At 43.0% G+C, this 18,448-nt stretch overlaps 1 protein-coding gene across 1 annotated transcript in view; it reads right to left on the reverse strand.

Annotated features, from left to right (window-relative positions):
- The window catches only part of POLR2I (RNA polymerase II subunit I), a 602,163-nt gene extending 584,119 nt beyond the window's left edge, over window positions 1-18,044 (reverse strand). Inside the window, exon 1 of the mRNA XM_044087218.1 lies at window positions 17,868-18,044. Coding sequence (XP_043943153.1) covers window positions 17,868-17,929 — 62 coding nt within the window. The 5' untranslated portion in view covers window positions 17,930-18,044. The remainder of the gene's footprint in view (window positions 1-17,867) is intronic.
- Window positions 18,045-18,448: the final 404 nt, after the last annotated feature.

Raw genomic sequence — 18,448 nt, forward strand, 5'->3', positions numbered from 1 at the left:
ATTTAGAGTTCTACAAATTGTAAATAAGAATGAAAGAGGGGGTGATTTTGTGAATACATTAGAACAGAGGGAATTAGAATGGATATTAAGGATGAGAGCACATTACCCTCCGGGATTAAATCAGTATGTCCCTTTGAAGCCCGTTTTAAAATATCGTAAATAATGCAGTTTTTAATTGTATGTATTTTTTATATATTTATTTATATTTAATAGGTAGAATTTGATAGTTATTTATACATATTCATATATATGTATTTAGTAGTTGTATATACATTAGCACTAAGCACTTTCTTTGATATGTACCATCTAATGGTTTAGACATGTGTTTTTACTTATTTCATTAATTATATGTCATTTTAGAATAGTATTAGGTGATTTTAAGTTAGATACATATTGAAATGTTAATAAGGTATTAAATACTCTTATATACATATATTTATTTCCATATATTAATGTTATGTGTTATTTAGTGTAAGTTAAATAATATTTGAGTTTTAGAAAGTTTTAAAAATGCATTAAAATGGATTTATATTTTAGAAATGAGATAACTAAATAGTAGTGCAATATAAGGAGGATGTCATTTTAAATGGGATGACTCATTGGCCAGTTAATTGTTTAATTGTATTAATTAAGCATAGTGCTTAGCTATATAAACTGAACTAGTTATGTTAGAAATAGAATTGGATGAAGCGTACAGTTGCTACGCGAAAGCGCTTATTTCTCCTGGTTTTGTTGATGGAATAAAGAGAATTCTTCGCACCATTTGGACTTTGTGAGTATTTGCTGTCATCTCCGTGGTGGATACACTTGTGTTTTGCTTCTACTATATATACACACACATATATATATATATATATATACATATATATATATATATATATATATATATATATATATATATACATACATATATATGACCCGCGGTGTGGTGGTGGTGCTGCGGTAGCATTGTCACCTCACAGTAAGACGCTGTCCGGTTCGATTCTCAGCTAGAGCATCTTCTGCGTGGAGACATGCGTGAATGGGCGTACCTTCTTGAAGGTTGTGCGTCAGGGCTGGTAACTCGGCACGTAAAACTCAACTACCAATCATTAGCGGACCGGAGTTCCGATGTAGCGATCCCTAACCGGGAAAAGCCGAAAGACACAAACTATATATATATATATATATATATATATATATATATATATATATATATATACACACACACACACACACACACATATATATATATATATATATACACACACACACACTCACACACACATATATATCTGCATATACATAAATATCTATATATACATATATGTGCATGTATGTATATATATATATATATATCTATACACACACACACACATATATATATATATATATATATATATATATGTTTATGTGTGTGCGTGTATATATATCTGTGTGTGTACGTGTATATATATATATATATATATATATATATATATATATATATATATATATAAAAATATATGACCATAACATTGTACTGAAGTCATACCTCGGCACCAATAGTCACAACCTCTTAGTGCAAGGGGATGTCATGCAAGTATTGCAGGTATAAATGTGGAATGTTGTTACAGTGACAGGGATTGTGTTAACAGATGTGTGAGAAGACACTTCTGATACTGACATCTACGCCATCACTTACTGACAGACATCATAACATCATCATAGTGAAGTACCACACAAATCACAGTAATGATCCTGTGGAATACAGCAGAGATATGACCAATAAACATGGACAGTCTGGCACAATCCGGTCAGTGCAGACGTATACACACCTCCTTAGTGCAAGTTGTCTGGACCAAGCTTGACAAAATGGATGTTTACAGCCATGTAAATGGGGATATCACAAAAATACTGCAATACACAGTTGATGCATTCACACACTACTATCTGTCCTAACACATTTTAACCGGAGAAGCAGAGATCCTAAACCCACATATTTCACACTACTTAGTGACATACATCTTTACACCATCCCACTGCTTTTTTGGACCTGCCCAACAGTTATGGTGGCCAGGCAACAGTTCATCTGACAAATATCTGGACATAACATCACACTAGGTAAATACACCGAGCTGCTAGGCATGTCACAAAGCATTGTTCAAACTACAGGCAGACTGCCACAACGTGGACCCAAGATTCATGTACTTGCAAATATAGCAGGCACTACAGGCATGTAACAGCACAGAGTAACAGACACCAGTGTGAAAGCGCATACCCACAACAAATCTGAATACAGTCACAGTCACATTATGGTAAGCCTAAGTAATATTACGGTATATGTACTGTGTGACCACCACCACCCTCATATGAGCCACTCACACAGTTGTTGTTGTGTCTTTCGGCTTTTCCCGGTTAGGGGTCGCCACAGTGGAACTTTGGTCCGCTAATGATTGGCAGTAGATTTTTACATGCCAAGTTGCCTGCCCTGACGCACAACCTTCAACGAAGGTACGCCCATTCATGCATGTCTCCACACAGAAGACGCTCTAGCTGAGAATCGAACAGGACAACGTCTTACTGTGAGGCGACAACGCTACCGCAGCACCACCACCGTAACCCTACATATACTGGGCCAAGACACAGTGTAGTCTGACGCCCAATTGTGGTATGGGACATGTGTCAGTCTGGCCCTACAAACATATATGCTGATAGGGTACCATAAACCGGAGCAGCATGCATCAGATAGAACAGGACCAAGGACAATGACATCTACCACAGTCTGTACACAGGCCAAGTGACATTCACAATACACACACTCAACAATCACCATAAGTACACAGACCTCACTACTGTACACACTACAACAGAATGTCCAGGTTTTGTCCTCAAATATGAGGCCTACTATACATAACATGTCTAGCAATCTGATATCTCACTGGCTTGTTACCAGATATGATGTCAGTAAATAATGATGTACTGTATATATGCACCTCTTACTGCATGATATATGGACAAGGTGACAGACTTGGGGGACAAAGGCACAAACACAGTGACAATATTGACATATTGCTGTGATAATCTGAGAAATTTCCTAGTGTAACAGAGTTTGTCACATATCTCCTCTGAGGGATATGAAGTCATTAACTCACATGGATATCACCATGTACTGACTGCAATCATCAGAGTATGCTACTGCATATCTAAAGACAGGAAATGTGCGAGTAACACAGCAAATGTAAGACTCCAAACTCTGGACAGTCTGCAGATAGCCCTACAGGTGAGAGTTTCCTCAACTACATAACACTGTCATGCCAGACTTTAAATCATGTAGAACAGTCATATCTACACAAACCCTGTTAAACCAGCATTACTTCAAATGTAGAACCTGGACTACAACAGTGAATACACTCAAACATCTACATTTATAAGTGCACACAACTGTACTATGTTCTTCGTGTTTCACTGTTGCAGTCATTACATTTGGGTAGAATCCCAAAGCTATGGTTGGGAGGTTGGAGCTAAACAGCATTAGGTGCGGCTATAAGGCCCTGCAGCACTGCAGTTGCAAAGTCTGCCCTGGACTTAGAGTAGAGAGGCAAATAGTAATGCTTTGTAAAGGTGTGAACAGAACTCCAAGTAGCAGCCTCTAGAATGTCTTTGGTTGGTACTCCTCTGAGAAAGGCTGCTGAAGTAGCTGCAGCTCTGGTGGAATGAGACCTAATGCCCTTGGGCACAGGTTTACCATGGTGTAAGTAGCAGAAACGGATGCAGTGGCTTATCCACTTTGAAATGGTCTGCTTTGAAATAGCCTTTCCTTCTGATCCTGCAGCATATGACACTAGTAATTGCTCAGTTTTTCTTAGAGCTTTAGTCCTGCTCAAGTAGAATCTTAGCTGTCTGTGTACGTCCAAGGAATGCAGAATTCTCTCCCCCTTGTTCTGCAGATTTGGATAAAAAGTTGGCAGATGAATTGTTTGGGTAAGAGCCACACTGGAAACCACCTTAGGCATAAAAGTGGGATTTGTCCTCAGAGACACCCTGTCTGGGTAAAATATGAGAAAAGGCACTACAGCCATGAGGGCATGTAGCTCTGAAACTCTTCTTGCTGAAGTAATTGCTAGTAGTACAGATGTTTTCCATGATAAGAATTTTAGATCAGTGGTAGCAGCTGGTTCAAATGGAGGCAGGGTGAGCTTTTTCAACACATAATTGAGGTCCCATGCAGGTAATGGTGATCTTCTAGTAGGCCTTAAATTTTTGGCTCCTCTAAGATACTGCTTTAGTAAAGGATGAGAAAAGATTGGTGACTCTGTATTGTAATGAGCTGAAATGGCAGAGGCATGGATTTTGATTGATGAGAAAGATAGGCCTTTGTCAAGCAGCTCAGTTAAGTACTGTAATATCTGAGGAATATTTGGTTCTGCTGTATCAGTTCTTGTGTTTGATTCCAAGCACAGAATCTCTTCCATTTGTCAGCATAAGATTTTCTAGTACTAGGCTTTCTGGCTTCCAAAATGACATCCATCACAGCTTTAATGAGAGGTGTTGTTTGTATGACTACATGATTAGCCACGCTGCCAGGTTCAGAGACTGTAGTTGATTGCGCAGGATCTGACTGTTTTGCTGGGACAGTAGTTGTGGTCTTTGAGGCAAGGTCCAAGCTGGGTACTGAGACAAGTTCCTTAGCATTTGGTACCAGTATTGGCGAGGCCAGTCCAAGGCAATTAATATCATCTTTGGCTTCTCTTGTCTGACGTTTAGGAGGACCTTGGGTAGAAGAGGCAGAGGAGGAAAGGCATAAACTGATAGGTTTTTCCAACTGAAGGATAGGGCGTCCACTTTCCATGCTTGTCTGTGATAAGTCCTTGTGCAGAATCTTTTCAACTGATAATTTTGAGGAGAGGCAAATAGATCTATGTCTGGGCTCCCCCATTTCTCTGTGTTATCATGCTGAAGACTTGTGGATTTAGTTTCCACTCATGAGGATCCATAAGGTTTCTGCTTAAATTGTCTGCCAGAGTGTTTTGTTTTCCTGGCAGGAACTGAGCTTGAAGATGTATTTGGTAGGTCAAAGCTGTCCCACAGTGCCATGGCTAATCTGCAAAGGGGGTATGAGTGTGTGCCCCCTTGCTTGTTTATATACCATATGATTTGTGGTGTATACCATATGATTTGTAGTGTTGTCTGTCTTTATCAGTAGTTGTCCTGGATGAAGTAAGTCCTTGAAGGCTGTTAGGGCATTTTTGAACAGCTAGCATATCTTTCTGGTCGATATGCAGATGCATTCGTTTTGATGTTCATAAGCCCTGAATAAATCTTCCTGCCATATGGGACCCCCAGGCATAATCTGATGCATCTGTTGTTAGGGTTTGGCTGCCAGGGGTTAGAGTGAAGGGCCGTCCCATGTCTTGGTGACATGCCTTTGTCCACCCTAGTAACTCCTGTTGCAGGCAGGGAATGAGAGGAATCATTTGTTTCCAGACTGTGTGAATGTTGACTCCATAAACATTTTGGGTACCACTGAAGTTTCCTCACATGCAGTCTTGCACATGGAATCAGTAGGATGCAGGATGCCATGAAGCCCAGAGCCTGCAGAATTTGCCTTGCAGAAGACTGGGTTTTTGTTGCCATCAGTTTAAAGTAAGGAGTCAGTTGCCTTTGCTTGTCTGGCGTGAGGTAAGCCATCTGGGCAGTTGTATCCAAGCTTGCACCCAGGAATGTTATCTTTTGAGAGGGTACCAGTTGTGATTTCTTTTCATTTACTGTGTACCCTAAGCATGTTATAAGCCTTTTCACAAATGCCAGGTGTCGAAGAAGAGTGTCCTTGCTCTCTGCTTGAATGAGACAGTTGTCCATTTTCTTTGTCTGCAAAATGCAATTACTGGTTCCAGGCACTTTGTAAAGACCCTGGGCACAGTAGATAAGCCAAAGGGCAGTGCAGAGAATTGGTAATGCATTAAGCCAGCCTTGAATCTGAGGTATCTTCTGCACGACTGTCTTGGTGGGACATGCAGGTATGCCTCTTTGTCACCAGCCAAGCATTCTTGCCCAGCATGGGCAGAAGCTGCTGTAAAAAGTCAGCATTTTGAATTTTGGAATGTCCAGGGATGTGTTCAAAATCGATATATCCAGTATTGGCCGCAAGGCCTTGTCCTTTCTGGATACCAAGAACAGTCGAGTAAAAACCTTGTCCTTTTCCTATTCTGGTACTGTCTGAATGGCCCCCATATCCATGAGGGACGTAACCTGTTTCTGTACCTCTGCCCATTGATTTTTTGGCAGATCTGGCCAACCATTTGCCACTGGCAGAGTATGGAAAGGGAATCTGTATCCATGTGATACGATGTTTAGTACCCACTTGTCCTGGGTTATTAACTGCCAATTTTGAGCAAAAAGTGCTGCCAAAAGATAAGAGCTTGGTGTAGGCAGACGGAAGTCATTGGAATTGCTTTCTGTAGGTTTGTGCTTTATCTCATCCAGATTTGGAGGTGGAAGCGCCCCATTGCTTTGACCTGTATGAATCTTGCACCTGATATCTGGAACCCTTAGGTCGTCTGGATTTGCCCCTTTGAGCTCCGTCTGACACAGGAAAGGATCAATTTTTTGTAGGACAGTGTCTACTGAATCTTGGTGACTGCACTTGTAAGAAGTCTTTAACAGTTTGCATAGACTTAGCTTTGTCTTCCATTTTCTTTAAAACATTTTCTGCCTTAATACCAAACAGAGAATCATGCTGTAAAGGTGCATCTAGCAATTTAGCTTTAACATGATCAGGCAAATTTTGTTCCTTTAACCAGGCATGCCTCCTAATCACAGATCCAGTAACCGCGGCCCTGCAGGAGGCCTCTAAGGAATCAAAACCACATTGCAAAGTATGATTTCCAACTTGTTCAGCTACATGCAATAATTCCTGCAATTCTTTATTTTCTGCACATTCTGAAATCAAGGTACTTTAGCATATGAAATTGACAGTTTAAGGCCCTGATTGCCAAGGTTGCAGATGTATAAACCTTTTTTCCACAATCTGTCTAGTGCCCTTGTATCTTTATCAGAGGGGGTAGAATTTTTTGCTGTTGAGGCCTTAACTCCCTTTGGTCCCTCTGAAATAGTTTCAGGATCAGCAGCAGGGTTTCTAAATAAATATTTATGTGAGTCAGGGACCCTGTAATATCCGTCAGGCTTACTGGGAGCCGGAGGTAAGGAGTCAGGGGTCAAGCTGGACTCCGAAAACACAACATCCACAATGTCTAAAACAGGGGGAATGGCTAAAGGATTGTGCTGAGGGAGAAGAAGGAAATCCCTGAGCCTCATTTTTGATTCTGAGAAGTCTTGACTCTCCCAGTGAAAATGCTCCTTCAAAGTATGCAAGGTTTCTCCAAATGAATAATCCTCAGGAGGAGATGCAGATGGAATAGACTCCTCAGCATCACAATCCTCACAGGGAGGTATAGATAATTCCTGATCAGAAGAAATAGAAACCTGATCTGAAGATTCATAATCAGTGTCTTCCCTAGGCCTCTTTTCTGGAGGGGGATAGGTACACCCCTGATCAAGGTAATAAGGTCTTCAGCCATTTTAATCATCAGCTTTTTAGGCATAGAGGCCTGTGCACGTGGCTCATGCATCGTTTTTTGAGTTTTCGAAGTTGCTTTTATGTTTGGTTTTGCAGCTGTCGGTTTGATATACAAATGTTGAGGTCTGAATACACACTCAGAAGCCGGTGCCTGCTCAGCAGCTCTGGACCCATCCGAGGGAGCTGCATCCGTCGGTCCAATACCTTGAGTATCTTGCGGCATGCCAGACTCCACATGGGTGTCGGCAGAAGCCTGCGACTCGAAGGTAGCGGGTATCAGGGGCTGCAAAAGCGCCTCAGAATACCAGCGAACCGGCGACTGGCTTAAGAGCAGCTTTGTTGTCGGTTCTTGATCTCGACTGCCTTTCTCTGTCCTTTTCTTTGCGTTTTTATGTACTCTGGTAGTCGGATTGCTATCCGACGACATTTCTGGGTAGTTAAATCCATTTCCAAAATACTCTGATGCAAAAATATACCGACGCTTAATAGTGCGCTGGTTAAATCTAGCACAAAACTGACACCCAGGCACGTTGTGATCAGGGCCTAGGCAAGGAATACAGTATAAATGGAAATCCTTATGGGGTATTTGCTTCCCACAAGTAATACAATTATTAACTTTTTCTGACATTGGTAAAAAGCAAGAAAAAAGTTTCCCCAACGGGGTACTTAGCTTTAGTGAAGACTTCGGATCTGAAACTCAAACTCGAATATTTCAGTAGTCGGCCGACCGGCACTTGCAAAATGCTTCTGCTTCGGGCACCGCACGGCAAGAAAGACTAAAGAAAATGGTGTCAGCTGCATGTCTTATTCCCCTGATGACCTGACGTCATGGAAGAGAAGACAGCAACCGACGCAGGACCCAAGACTTTGGAATTCAGGCCGACTGAGGGCAACCTGCCCGCAGATTACCCAAATGTAATGACTGCAACAGTAAAACACAAAGAACATCAGCAATACTTACATTCTGTCTCCATGTCTGGAACATCCTCCGCCTGTTTGTTGGCCCGTCTCCACAGTGTATGTTGCAAGAGGTATTTCCAACTACCCTCTGTGATGCTGTTTGTCAAACACCCACATGAAGTCCTGCTCGCAGTGAAGGGAAAGAATGAACATCCGCACTTTACGAATGATATCACAGCTGTTCCACATTCAATTAGCAAGTGGGGGACTGCAATTCGTGCACAGGCCATCAGCTGATCATGAGCATTCCTTACAAAACTCAAGCTGCTGCCTATGCAAAACAGATGTACTTTTTCACATCCACTAGAGTGGGGGAAAGAGAGAGATATACAAAGTAAGAAAGGAAGGGTGTAAGAGAGCAAGAGTCAAGTGTGTTTGTGTATGACCCGTGGGTGGAGAGTGGTATCTGGGTATTATAACAGTTGCCTATATTGTTTACAACTCCATACTGTCACAAAGTAATTGCACATGGCTGTACACATTTATGGCTGAGGATTGTCTACAACAACCTCTACAGTGTTTGAAAACTGTTGGCCTTGTAATGTGGACAATGGGACATATAGGTCCTCAATATAATGATGTAGCAGAACCCACACTGCAATGGATCCTCAGTACACACTCACCCCAACACCCACACAGGATACTGCTATTACAGTGTTATGCAGTTACTGCGCACGCCACAGAGCTTACACGTTGGAGAGTTGTCCAAAGGTATCTTTGAAGGCGAGCAACATTAGCAACAGTGCTAAAGAAGGGGTAAGGGAAGTGTAGTACATGTGAATGCCCAAAAAAGCAGGTGCCAATGGAGACACACACATCACCACAGTTGGTAGGATCAAGATTAGAACCCCTACCTAACTAGTTTGCTACACTAAAGTATTACTCAGTTACCATAAGTGCCACAGAGCTTATATGGCTGATACATGGCCAAAGGGTTATGTCAAGGTGAATGACATTAGCAGGCATGCTAAAGTAGGCCAACGGGAGGTGTAGTGATTGTGAATGGCTTCAAAATCATTCATCTCCACGCAGACATACATACATACATACACACACACACACACACACACACACACACACACACACACACACACACTTGCCAGTACTGAGATGCATAGGTTCATTGCTTCACAGGTGTGTAGTAGGTAGATGGGCCTGAGAGCTGTACAAGGCTAGGCAAAGGGAATACCTTGGCATCAGGCCGCATGACGATGGTCGCCAGTGTGGCTCACGGGTGTAGTCCATGGAGTGGTCCCCACAGGTGGGTACTTTATTCACCATCCACTCATCTGGGTTACTACTGTGGGCAGCCACTGATGTGCACTGCTTCCCATGTATGTGAGCTATATTCCATAACATGGACAGTGTCTGGGTTGTGCACATGTCCCACACACATGTTCTTTGACATGTGGATGGGTACCTGAGGTCTCTGGGGCATGCTGTGTGTAGAGAATGTTATCTTCTGATGTAGCATTCTTGACCTCATTTGAGGAGACCTGGCTAAGTAACTGAGGTCATCCATGCACCTACACTGACAGCATGATACAGATATTCAGTGGAGTTAGTGGCATCTGTCCACACAGGGCATGTGCATAAGGCATGGTATTCCTTTTGTGGGTTACATTTGCAGACTCTACAGTTGTTACAGGCATCCAGTGGGGAACACAGCAAAAGAACCACTGTCAACATTTATTTGCCTATTGTAGGGATGGAACAGGGTGCCATGTCCTTTTACTTGCTGGATAACACACAGTCAGGAAATGTTACACATCACAGTACTTTCAGTGGCAGTGTTGTGGTCAACAGGCATCTAAGTCCACTGCAATCACACCATGGTTACTATCCGTGGGCAATATGCAGGGAACTACCAATATAGTGGTTGTTGCCTAGCCAGGTGTGTTTGTGTATGATACATGGGTGGAGAGTGTTCTCCGAGTAATACAAGGGTTGCCTATATTGTTCACCGATCCATAATGTCACAGGTAGGGCTATGGATGTCTACACCAGCCTCTCTGCTGTTTGACATCTGTTGTCTTTGTAAGGTGGACATTGTGACATATAGTAGGTCCTCAATATAATAATTTAGCAAATCCTGCCCCACAATGCATCCTGTCATTACACAATCACAGCAACCTCCACACAGGATACTGATGACGACACACACACACACACACACACACACACACACACACACACACACACTTTTGCCAGTACTGAGATTCAAACCCTACCTAGCTATGTATTGCTACTACAGTGTACCGCATTTATCGCACATTCCACAAAGCTTATTGGATGGATGTTGCCCCAAGGTACTTCTAAGGTGAGGAACATCACCAGCCCTTGTAAATACTGGCATTGGGTGATGTAGTGGGTGAGAGATCCCAAAAATAATTTTACCCTATTCACACACTTACATTTGCCAGGGGTGAGGTTCAAACCTCTAACAATCTTTACAGACCATTAAGTTATGCATTAACCACATACACCACTGACCTGACATGGTTTAGGTTGGGCAACAGGTACTTGTAAGGTGGATGACATCTGCAGGACTGCTAAAGTCAGGCTCTGAGATGTGTACTGGCTGTAAATGGGGCCAAAATATTTGATGCACACACACTCAAACACTTGCCACAGATGAGATTCAAACCCATAGCTGTGTAGTTACTGCTGCTACATTGTTCCACATTTATGGTACGCACCACAGAGCTTATAGGGTTAGCCCTTGTCCAAAGGGGTATTTCAAGGTGACTGACATCAGCAGGCTTGCTAAAGTAGGGCAATGGGAGGTGTAGTGGCTGTGAATGGCCTCACAATCATTCATTTCTACACACACAGTTGCCACGTCTGGGATTAAAACGCCTACATAACTAATATGTTACACTATAGCATTACACAGTTATCGCATGTGCCATGGAGCTTATAAGGGCTAGCCCTTGCTCAAAGGTGTATTTCAAGGTAAATGACATCAACAGGCTTGCTAAAGTAGGGCAATGGGAGATATAGTGACTGTGAATGGCCTCAAAATCATTAATCACGACACACACAGAGTTTCACAGTTGCCATGTCTGGGATTAGAACTCCTACCCGACTAGTATGTTACACTATAGCATTGCACAGTTATCGCACAAGCCACGGAGATTATGGGGCTGATAATTGCCCAGAGGGTTATTTCAAGGTGAATGACATCAGCACGAGTGCTAACATAGGTTATGGAAAGTGCAGTGTGTGTGAATGGGCCATAAACCACTCCTCTGGGAACACACACACATCACTCAGTCACATACAACTTTACATTTGACATGACTGCGTATACAAATGCTAGATGAATACCGATTTCTACTATCATGTTACACAGTTATCACAAGCACCACAGACAATATTGGGCTGAGGGCTACCAAAAGCAAAATGTGTACAGTGATTGACATCGGCATATCATGTGATATTGGCCAACTAGATGTGTGGTGGGTGGGACAGGACTCATGATGGCAATCTCTTTGTCACTGTCTGCCTCGCTCTTCCCCACATCTGTGTGTGTGTGTGTGTATATGTATATGTTTGCCCTACTATAATGTGTTGGGCTTGGATATGTGCGAGTATTCCTATCCAATGTGTATGCAAAGCATGAATGGTGTGCAATGTGATGTCTGTGCACAGACATGTGCGACTGACAGGTATATATAGTCCACTGCTGTTGTCAGACATGGGCTTCATTTCTCCAAGTGTAGGAGCATGCCCAGTATAACCTTCTGTATTGAGTGTGTGAATCCTCCAGTGCAGGAATTTGTGTTATACACCTACAGCTAGCAACCTGTTTCTGCAGGATATCTGTAGATAGGTTGACAATATGGAGTCACAATGGGCAACAGATAGTGGGATACTGTAACTATTGCTGTCAGTGCTGCTTGTGTTACATGGCTGGTGTTAGAGATATTCAAACATGTACTGTTTTACACTGTGATGTATTATGTCATCAACAAACAGACATTTATTTGCTCACAGTTATTTACAGGGAAATACAAGATGAATAAAGCTGTATCCAGTATTGTGGTCTGCAGCCTACATATTCTTGCACACTCATGCCATTCTGAAGGGGTAGCTGCAGACACTTGCTGATAGATCTGTGTAAATGGTCCAGCACCTTGATATTGTGGTGGCTGAGGATCCCCTGCTTGTACATCTTTCGACATAACAGAATGGCCATATCCTGCTGCGGCCATACCTCTCGGCTGTACAGATTCACCCAGGTTACCCAGAGGCAGGGCTCATATACCTGGTCAGTTCCCCTTCACATTGTGGTTTACGAGTGGGTTGTAGCCACCCATTACTGGGTTTGCAGGCAGGGGTAGTATGGACACACATAGGCTCACAGGTAGGTACTAGGCTATTGGCCCTATGGCCTATACAAGCCTATCCAAAAAGGTACCCTGGCTTTTGCCACCCAAGAAAATTATTTTCCTGTGCCCCTGTCAAGCAGAACCACAGAAGTGATCCCCGGGGTGAATTTCCTATTACCCATCCAATCATCAAGATTTTTCTTGAAGAGTATTAATGTGGAGCTTTGTTTGATATACATAGGTAGTTTGTTCCAGAGTATGGGAAGTCTCTGGGATAGGAATCTATCCCTGCAGCATGTTCTGTTTATTGTGGTGACAAGGTTTAGGTCCCTAGAGCATGTAGCGCTCGGAGGGATTGGGATTTCTTCAAGTGGAGCATGTCCAACAGCTCTGGGTTTGACATAACTTTGTACATCAGGCAGAGATCGCCTCTGAGTAGGTGATATGCGATGGAATAAAGCTGGGTTTTTTTGAGACAGTCTGCGTAGGGCATCTGAGGCTGGTAATCCCCTTTGCGAGGTAATTCTGCAGCCTTTCCAGTTGTTGTAGATGTCTTGTGAGGTACATACCAAAAAGGGCTTTGTACTCTATAATGGGTCTAATGAGTGACGAGTAGAGAGGAACAGTGACCTCTTTTTCCTGGATGAGAAGCCTTATGTGATGAGGTGTGCCACATAGAAGGATTTCCCGATTACTGTGGCGATGTGATTATCAAACTGTCCACCTGTGTCCCAAGGTCTCTTATCACACTTTCGGTGTTATGTAGACTACCAGTTATGTGGTAGCTCATGGCTACAGAGTTTTTACCAAAGGGGATGACAATGCACTTTTTGGCATTGAGCTTGAGGCCATGGCTTTGACACCAGCCATCTGTATCAGTGAGGCCCTTTTGTATGATGTCCACATCGTTAGGATTTTTAATTATGGCTCCTAGTTTGCAGTCATCTGCGAACTTCGTTAGCCAAAGACCTTCTGTGTTACCCTGTACTTCAGAAAAGTAGATATCAAACAGGAGAGGACCCAGGACTGAACCCTGTGGTACTCCACTTGTCACTGGTCTGAAGTCAGATTCGGAGTCTGTTACTTTCTTCACAGTGTGGGTTCTGTCAGTGAGCCAGTTGGCAACTCATCTTGTGACATAGGGATTTACACCTAGTTTAGTGAGTTTATCTATAATTCCAGAGTGGGGGATGGTGTCAAAAGCCTTGCCGAAATCTAGATAGGTTGTGTGAACCACCTTACCCTCATCTACGGCTTTGGTGACTGCTTCAAAGAAGTCTATCAGGTTTAGGAGACATGATCTGCCTTTTACAAACTCGAACTGGGTGGGGTCCAGAGTTTGGAGATTACCAATGTCTTTGTTTACAAGTTCCATGATGACACATTCCATGGCCTTGCAGACCAGGCTCGTTAGGCTGGTGGGGCGGTAGTTCCCAGGGTCTGTGGTGGCTCCCCCTTTGTGGAGTGGGATAACCGTTGCTATGTGCCATTCAGTGGGCACAAAGCCTGAGATGAGGCTATGACTCTACATGGTGCTTAGGTGGGGTGCCAGTTCATTCTGTAGTATGTGTAGAACACAGTCTGGGATGTTGTCAGGTCCCATGGATGCTGTGTTGTTGGCTTTGAAGAGTGTGTTTTTTTCCTGTGCAGTCGTGACTACAGGAACTTTGCATTCTTCCGGTATAGAGATGGGCACTTTAGGGGGTGACAGAGGGCTAAATTTAGCACTGAACGTGTCAGGATGTTGGCAATATCAATTGGTTCTGTATATTTAGGGCCATTGTGCTGTAACTCAGAGCAGATCTGAGTGTTGCCATTGAGATTCTTGACATGGCTATAGAATGCTTTGTGGTTGTCTTCAGAATCAGTGGCGATTTTGTTTTCGTAACAAGCTTTGGAGGATTTTATGAGGGACCTCAGCTTCTTGCTGAGGCTTACCAGGGAGTTCCTCCAATCATGGGATTTTACTCTATTTTTGCAACAGTTTCTTTCTTCAGTGTAGAGTTTGTTTATGGCAGGGGACCACCAGATTGGCTTCCTTTTTTTTTTTGGAGGACAGCATCTTGGTGCTGTTAGGGATAGCACGATCCATGCACTCGTGTAAGTGCTTATAAAGTGCATTTGTGTAGGATTCAGCAGCCGTACCTCTATTGTCCGTCTGCATGGGTGTCGTGAAGTTTGCCACTTCTGTCTTAATAAGCGTGAAGTTGGTTTTGGAGAAATTGTTTACAGTGGTTTCCCTAATGGGGGGTGGGATATGGATGGCTAAGGTGATTAGATTGTGGTCTGATCTGACCAACGAGGAATTGATCTCTGGTGTGGAACACCGGTCGCCCGTGTTGGTAATGACCAGATCTAGGATATTGCTGCCCCTGATGGGGGTGTGGATAAGCTGATCCAAGGCATTGGAATTTATGAATTCCAGAAAACATTGAGCAAAACAGTTGGTACACGAGTAGTTTTTCCAGTTAATGATGGGGTAGTTGAAATCACCCATTATTAGGGTGTTGGGCTGCACCCTAATATTTTACAGTGTATCAAGAAATGAGAAGTGGGAACCCTGGTGCATGGTGGGGGATCTGTAGCAAGTTACAATTTAGATTGTGGTCTTGCCTAGAGTTAGCTGCACTTGGATAATTTTGGATGCATTATGCTAACCAACTAGCTTGGAGGTGTGGATATCTTTAATGAATATGGACGCGCCTCCGCCTTTAGTGTTTTGGTTCAGGTTAGGTGGCCGAAAGGTGTGGTAAGAATTATAACCTGGTAATGCAGGGGTGCTCTCTGGAGCCTTGGACCAGGTCTCTGTCACTGCACATATGCCGATGTTCTCCATTTTAAGGAGTGTATCGAGTGAATGCATTTTGAGGTTTAGACTTCTAGCACTGAGTAGCATTACCCATTTTGCTTGCTTGTGCCTGTTACAGTGGTGAATTTATCATTTGAACCTTGTCTAAAAAAGGCACTAGGGGTGGCAAGAGCCTTAGCCAGTATCCGGAATCCCAAGGGCAACAGGTGCAGGCCATCTCTGGCAAAGCATTGTGGTCTGTCGATCATGTCATCCCAGGCAGACAGATACTGGATCCCTTAGAATGACACCAGAAGCTTGCCAATTGTTGAAGTCAATCATTTTGTCTTTGTACTGTGGTATCGTTCTGGGTGATGGCAGAATGCTATTAAGAGCTAGGGTCATACCTGCCTGGGCTACAAGATTGGAGAGCTCCTCAACGTCTCTTTTCATGTAGTCCAGGTAGGTACATCTCAGGTAATTCACACCAACATGGACATTGAGAGTCATATCTGTACTTGTTGTGGGGTGACCTGAGTGCGTGCGTTATGTGGTGGATCCTGGCCCCCGACAGGCAACTGATAGTAACTTTTTCCTTGTTTAGCCTGGCGAGTGGAACATCACTGTGCCTGACTATAGAGTCACCTATAACTAGAGTGTTGGGTACGTTGTTATGCCTTATGGGGTGTGGTTGAGTGGCACACTGAGTTTGTGGGCTGTGTGTCATTTGGGTTCTGTTGGGGGGGCGGAGGTTGCGTGCGTTTCTGCTTTGGAGGTCTCTGTTGCTTGAGCAGATTTTTACTGACAGCCTCCGTGAATGTCGGCATGTGTTTTGTGTTTCTATGTGTCTGTTTTGGTGGTGTAGGTTTTGAGGGACTATGTGATGAGTGTGGTGTGGTGTGGTGCGGTGCAAGTGTTGACCTTCTCCTCTTGACTGTCTAGTCCAGTCTTGGGTGAAAAGAGCTTTGCTTCCAGTTTGGCTACACAAGTGCATCTCTCACAGGTTGTAGTGTTGGGTGGTAGGAGGAGAGGGTTGTCTGTGTACATGAGGCAACTGCTGCATTGCCCCAAGATGCCATAATTCATCAGGTAGACAGGAGAAAACACCAAGAGCTGACCCTTAGACATGCCTGGATAGGTGCTTATTTATTAAGTTCTAAAAACTGTTTTCCTCTAGCCAAGTGAGGAAAGTTGAGTGCTGTAGTAATTTGTAGCTTATTTAGTGCTTACGAGTTCTGAACAAGTGCTGAACTCAAAGAAACAGATTTGAGCCTTACCATAATTGTAGATGTTCAAGTGTATTCACTGTTGCAGTCCTCACCTGTGGGGTCATCCCCACTGCGGCAGCCCTCGGCCGGCCCGGACACCAGAGCCAATACCCCTCCGCGTCGGCTGCTGTCGCCAAGTCATCAGTGCCACAAAGTAAGGTCTACTCTTTGATGACCCAAACATTCCTAGAGGGAGGTCTCTGAATGTCATATATACCTGAATAAACTCTCTTAAATGCACACAAGTTGAGATACTTTAATCTTTCATAATAAATTAAAAGTCAGCATCCATTTGTTGCCACGGTTATATTTCCACTGGACTGTTTCCAGTTCACTCATACTAGTTTTCTTAACAAGGCTTCTAAGATTATCTTTCCATATTCTAGTTTGCGTCTATGTAACTCACAAATTAGGACTTCACAACTTTTGATTTCTTAGATTTAATAAATCTTTATAGTTGCATAGCCGTCACTAGCCATCTGGTTAATATTATCAGAAACATTCAAAGCTGGATCTAACAATATGCCTAGGATCGTAAATGAATCCACGGTGTCATTCGATGTGATGTATTAAACATTCGCTCTTCAACCTATGTCTCACAATTCTCCATATGCTAGCTTTGATGCATTTCTCAGCATAATATTCTACTATTCTAGATAAAGAAATTGCCAGTCGTGCTTAAATCGTGCACTGACTTAAAATTTGCAGATGCACTATTTGACATTACTCTTCAGAGCATCTTCTTTCACCACCTATTATGAACAGTGACAATCTGATATAAATTTATACATGACAACCTTCAAGTCTGTGTACAATAAACAGAAAATTTCAACAAATTCTACGGGAAAATTTAAGTGTTTTACTATGTCCACATGTCAGGTGGGGTCACTAATTACATTTTACTTTCATTAGCAGCACTAGCAACTTTAAGATTACACTACAATACGGAGTAAAAGTAATAAATATGCAGACTCACTCACCACTCTTGGCAAAACCTAATGCCAACAAAACCGGGTCCTTCACTTCCCTCTGTAAAATCCATTGCTACCTTCTCGAATATACTACACAACTGACAACACGATTGTAGTAAACAGTACGACAAATAGCTAAGCACGTGAAAGTTTATTTCCGGAAACAGCACGCAGGGGAACAAATTAGAACCGTAAAAGCCTTTCCGGTACGCGTTCTCAACTTCCCCTATTCGGGGCGTGTGAATTCCGCCATGTTGTGGATGTAAACCGAAGTATTAACGTTTTTGCATTGGGCAGTACTGAATTAGGAAATCACACTGCTGTTTATATCAAGGCCCGAACGGTTTCTAGTTAGAAATTGCAATAAAAGATAAACCGTTTATTCAGTGTAGCCATACATTGCGTAATCTTAGTTCTGGAATTGGGGATATATGTAGCATTAGTTAGTAACTGCATGCTGTTGTGTCGTTCACTTTTTCTCGGTTAGGGGTCGCCACAGCGGAACTCTGGTCCGCTAATGATTGGCAGTAGATTTTTACGTGCCGAGTTGCCAGCTCTGACGCATAACCTTCAACGAAGGTACGCCCATT

This window comes from Protopterus annectens, chromosome 1.part0 (assembly GCF_019279795.1).
Source record: "Protopterus annectens isolate FY-2018-M chromosome 1.part0, PAN1.0, whole genome shotgun sequence".
Lineage (NCBI taxonomy): Eukaryota > Metazoa > Chordata > Ceratodontiformes > Protopteridae > Protopterus > Protopterus annectens.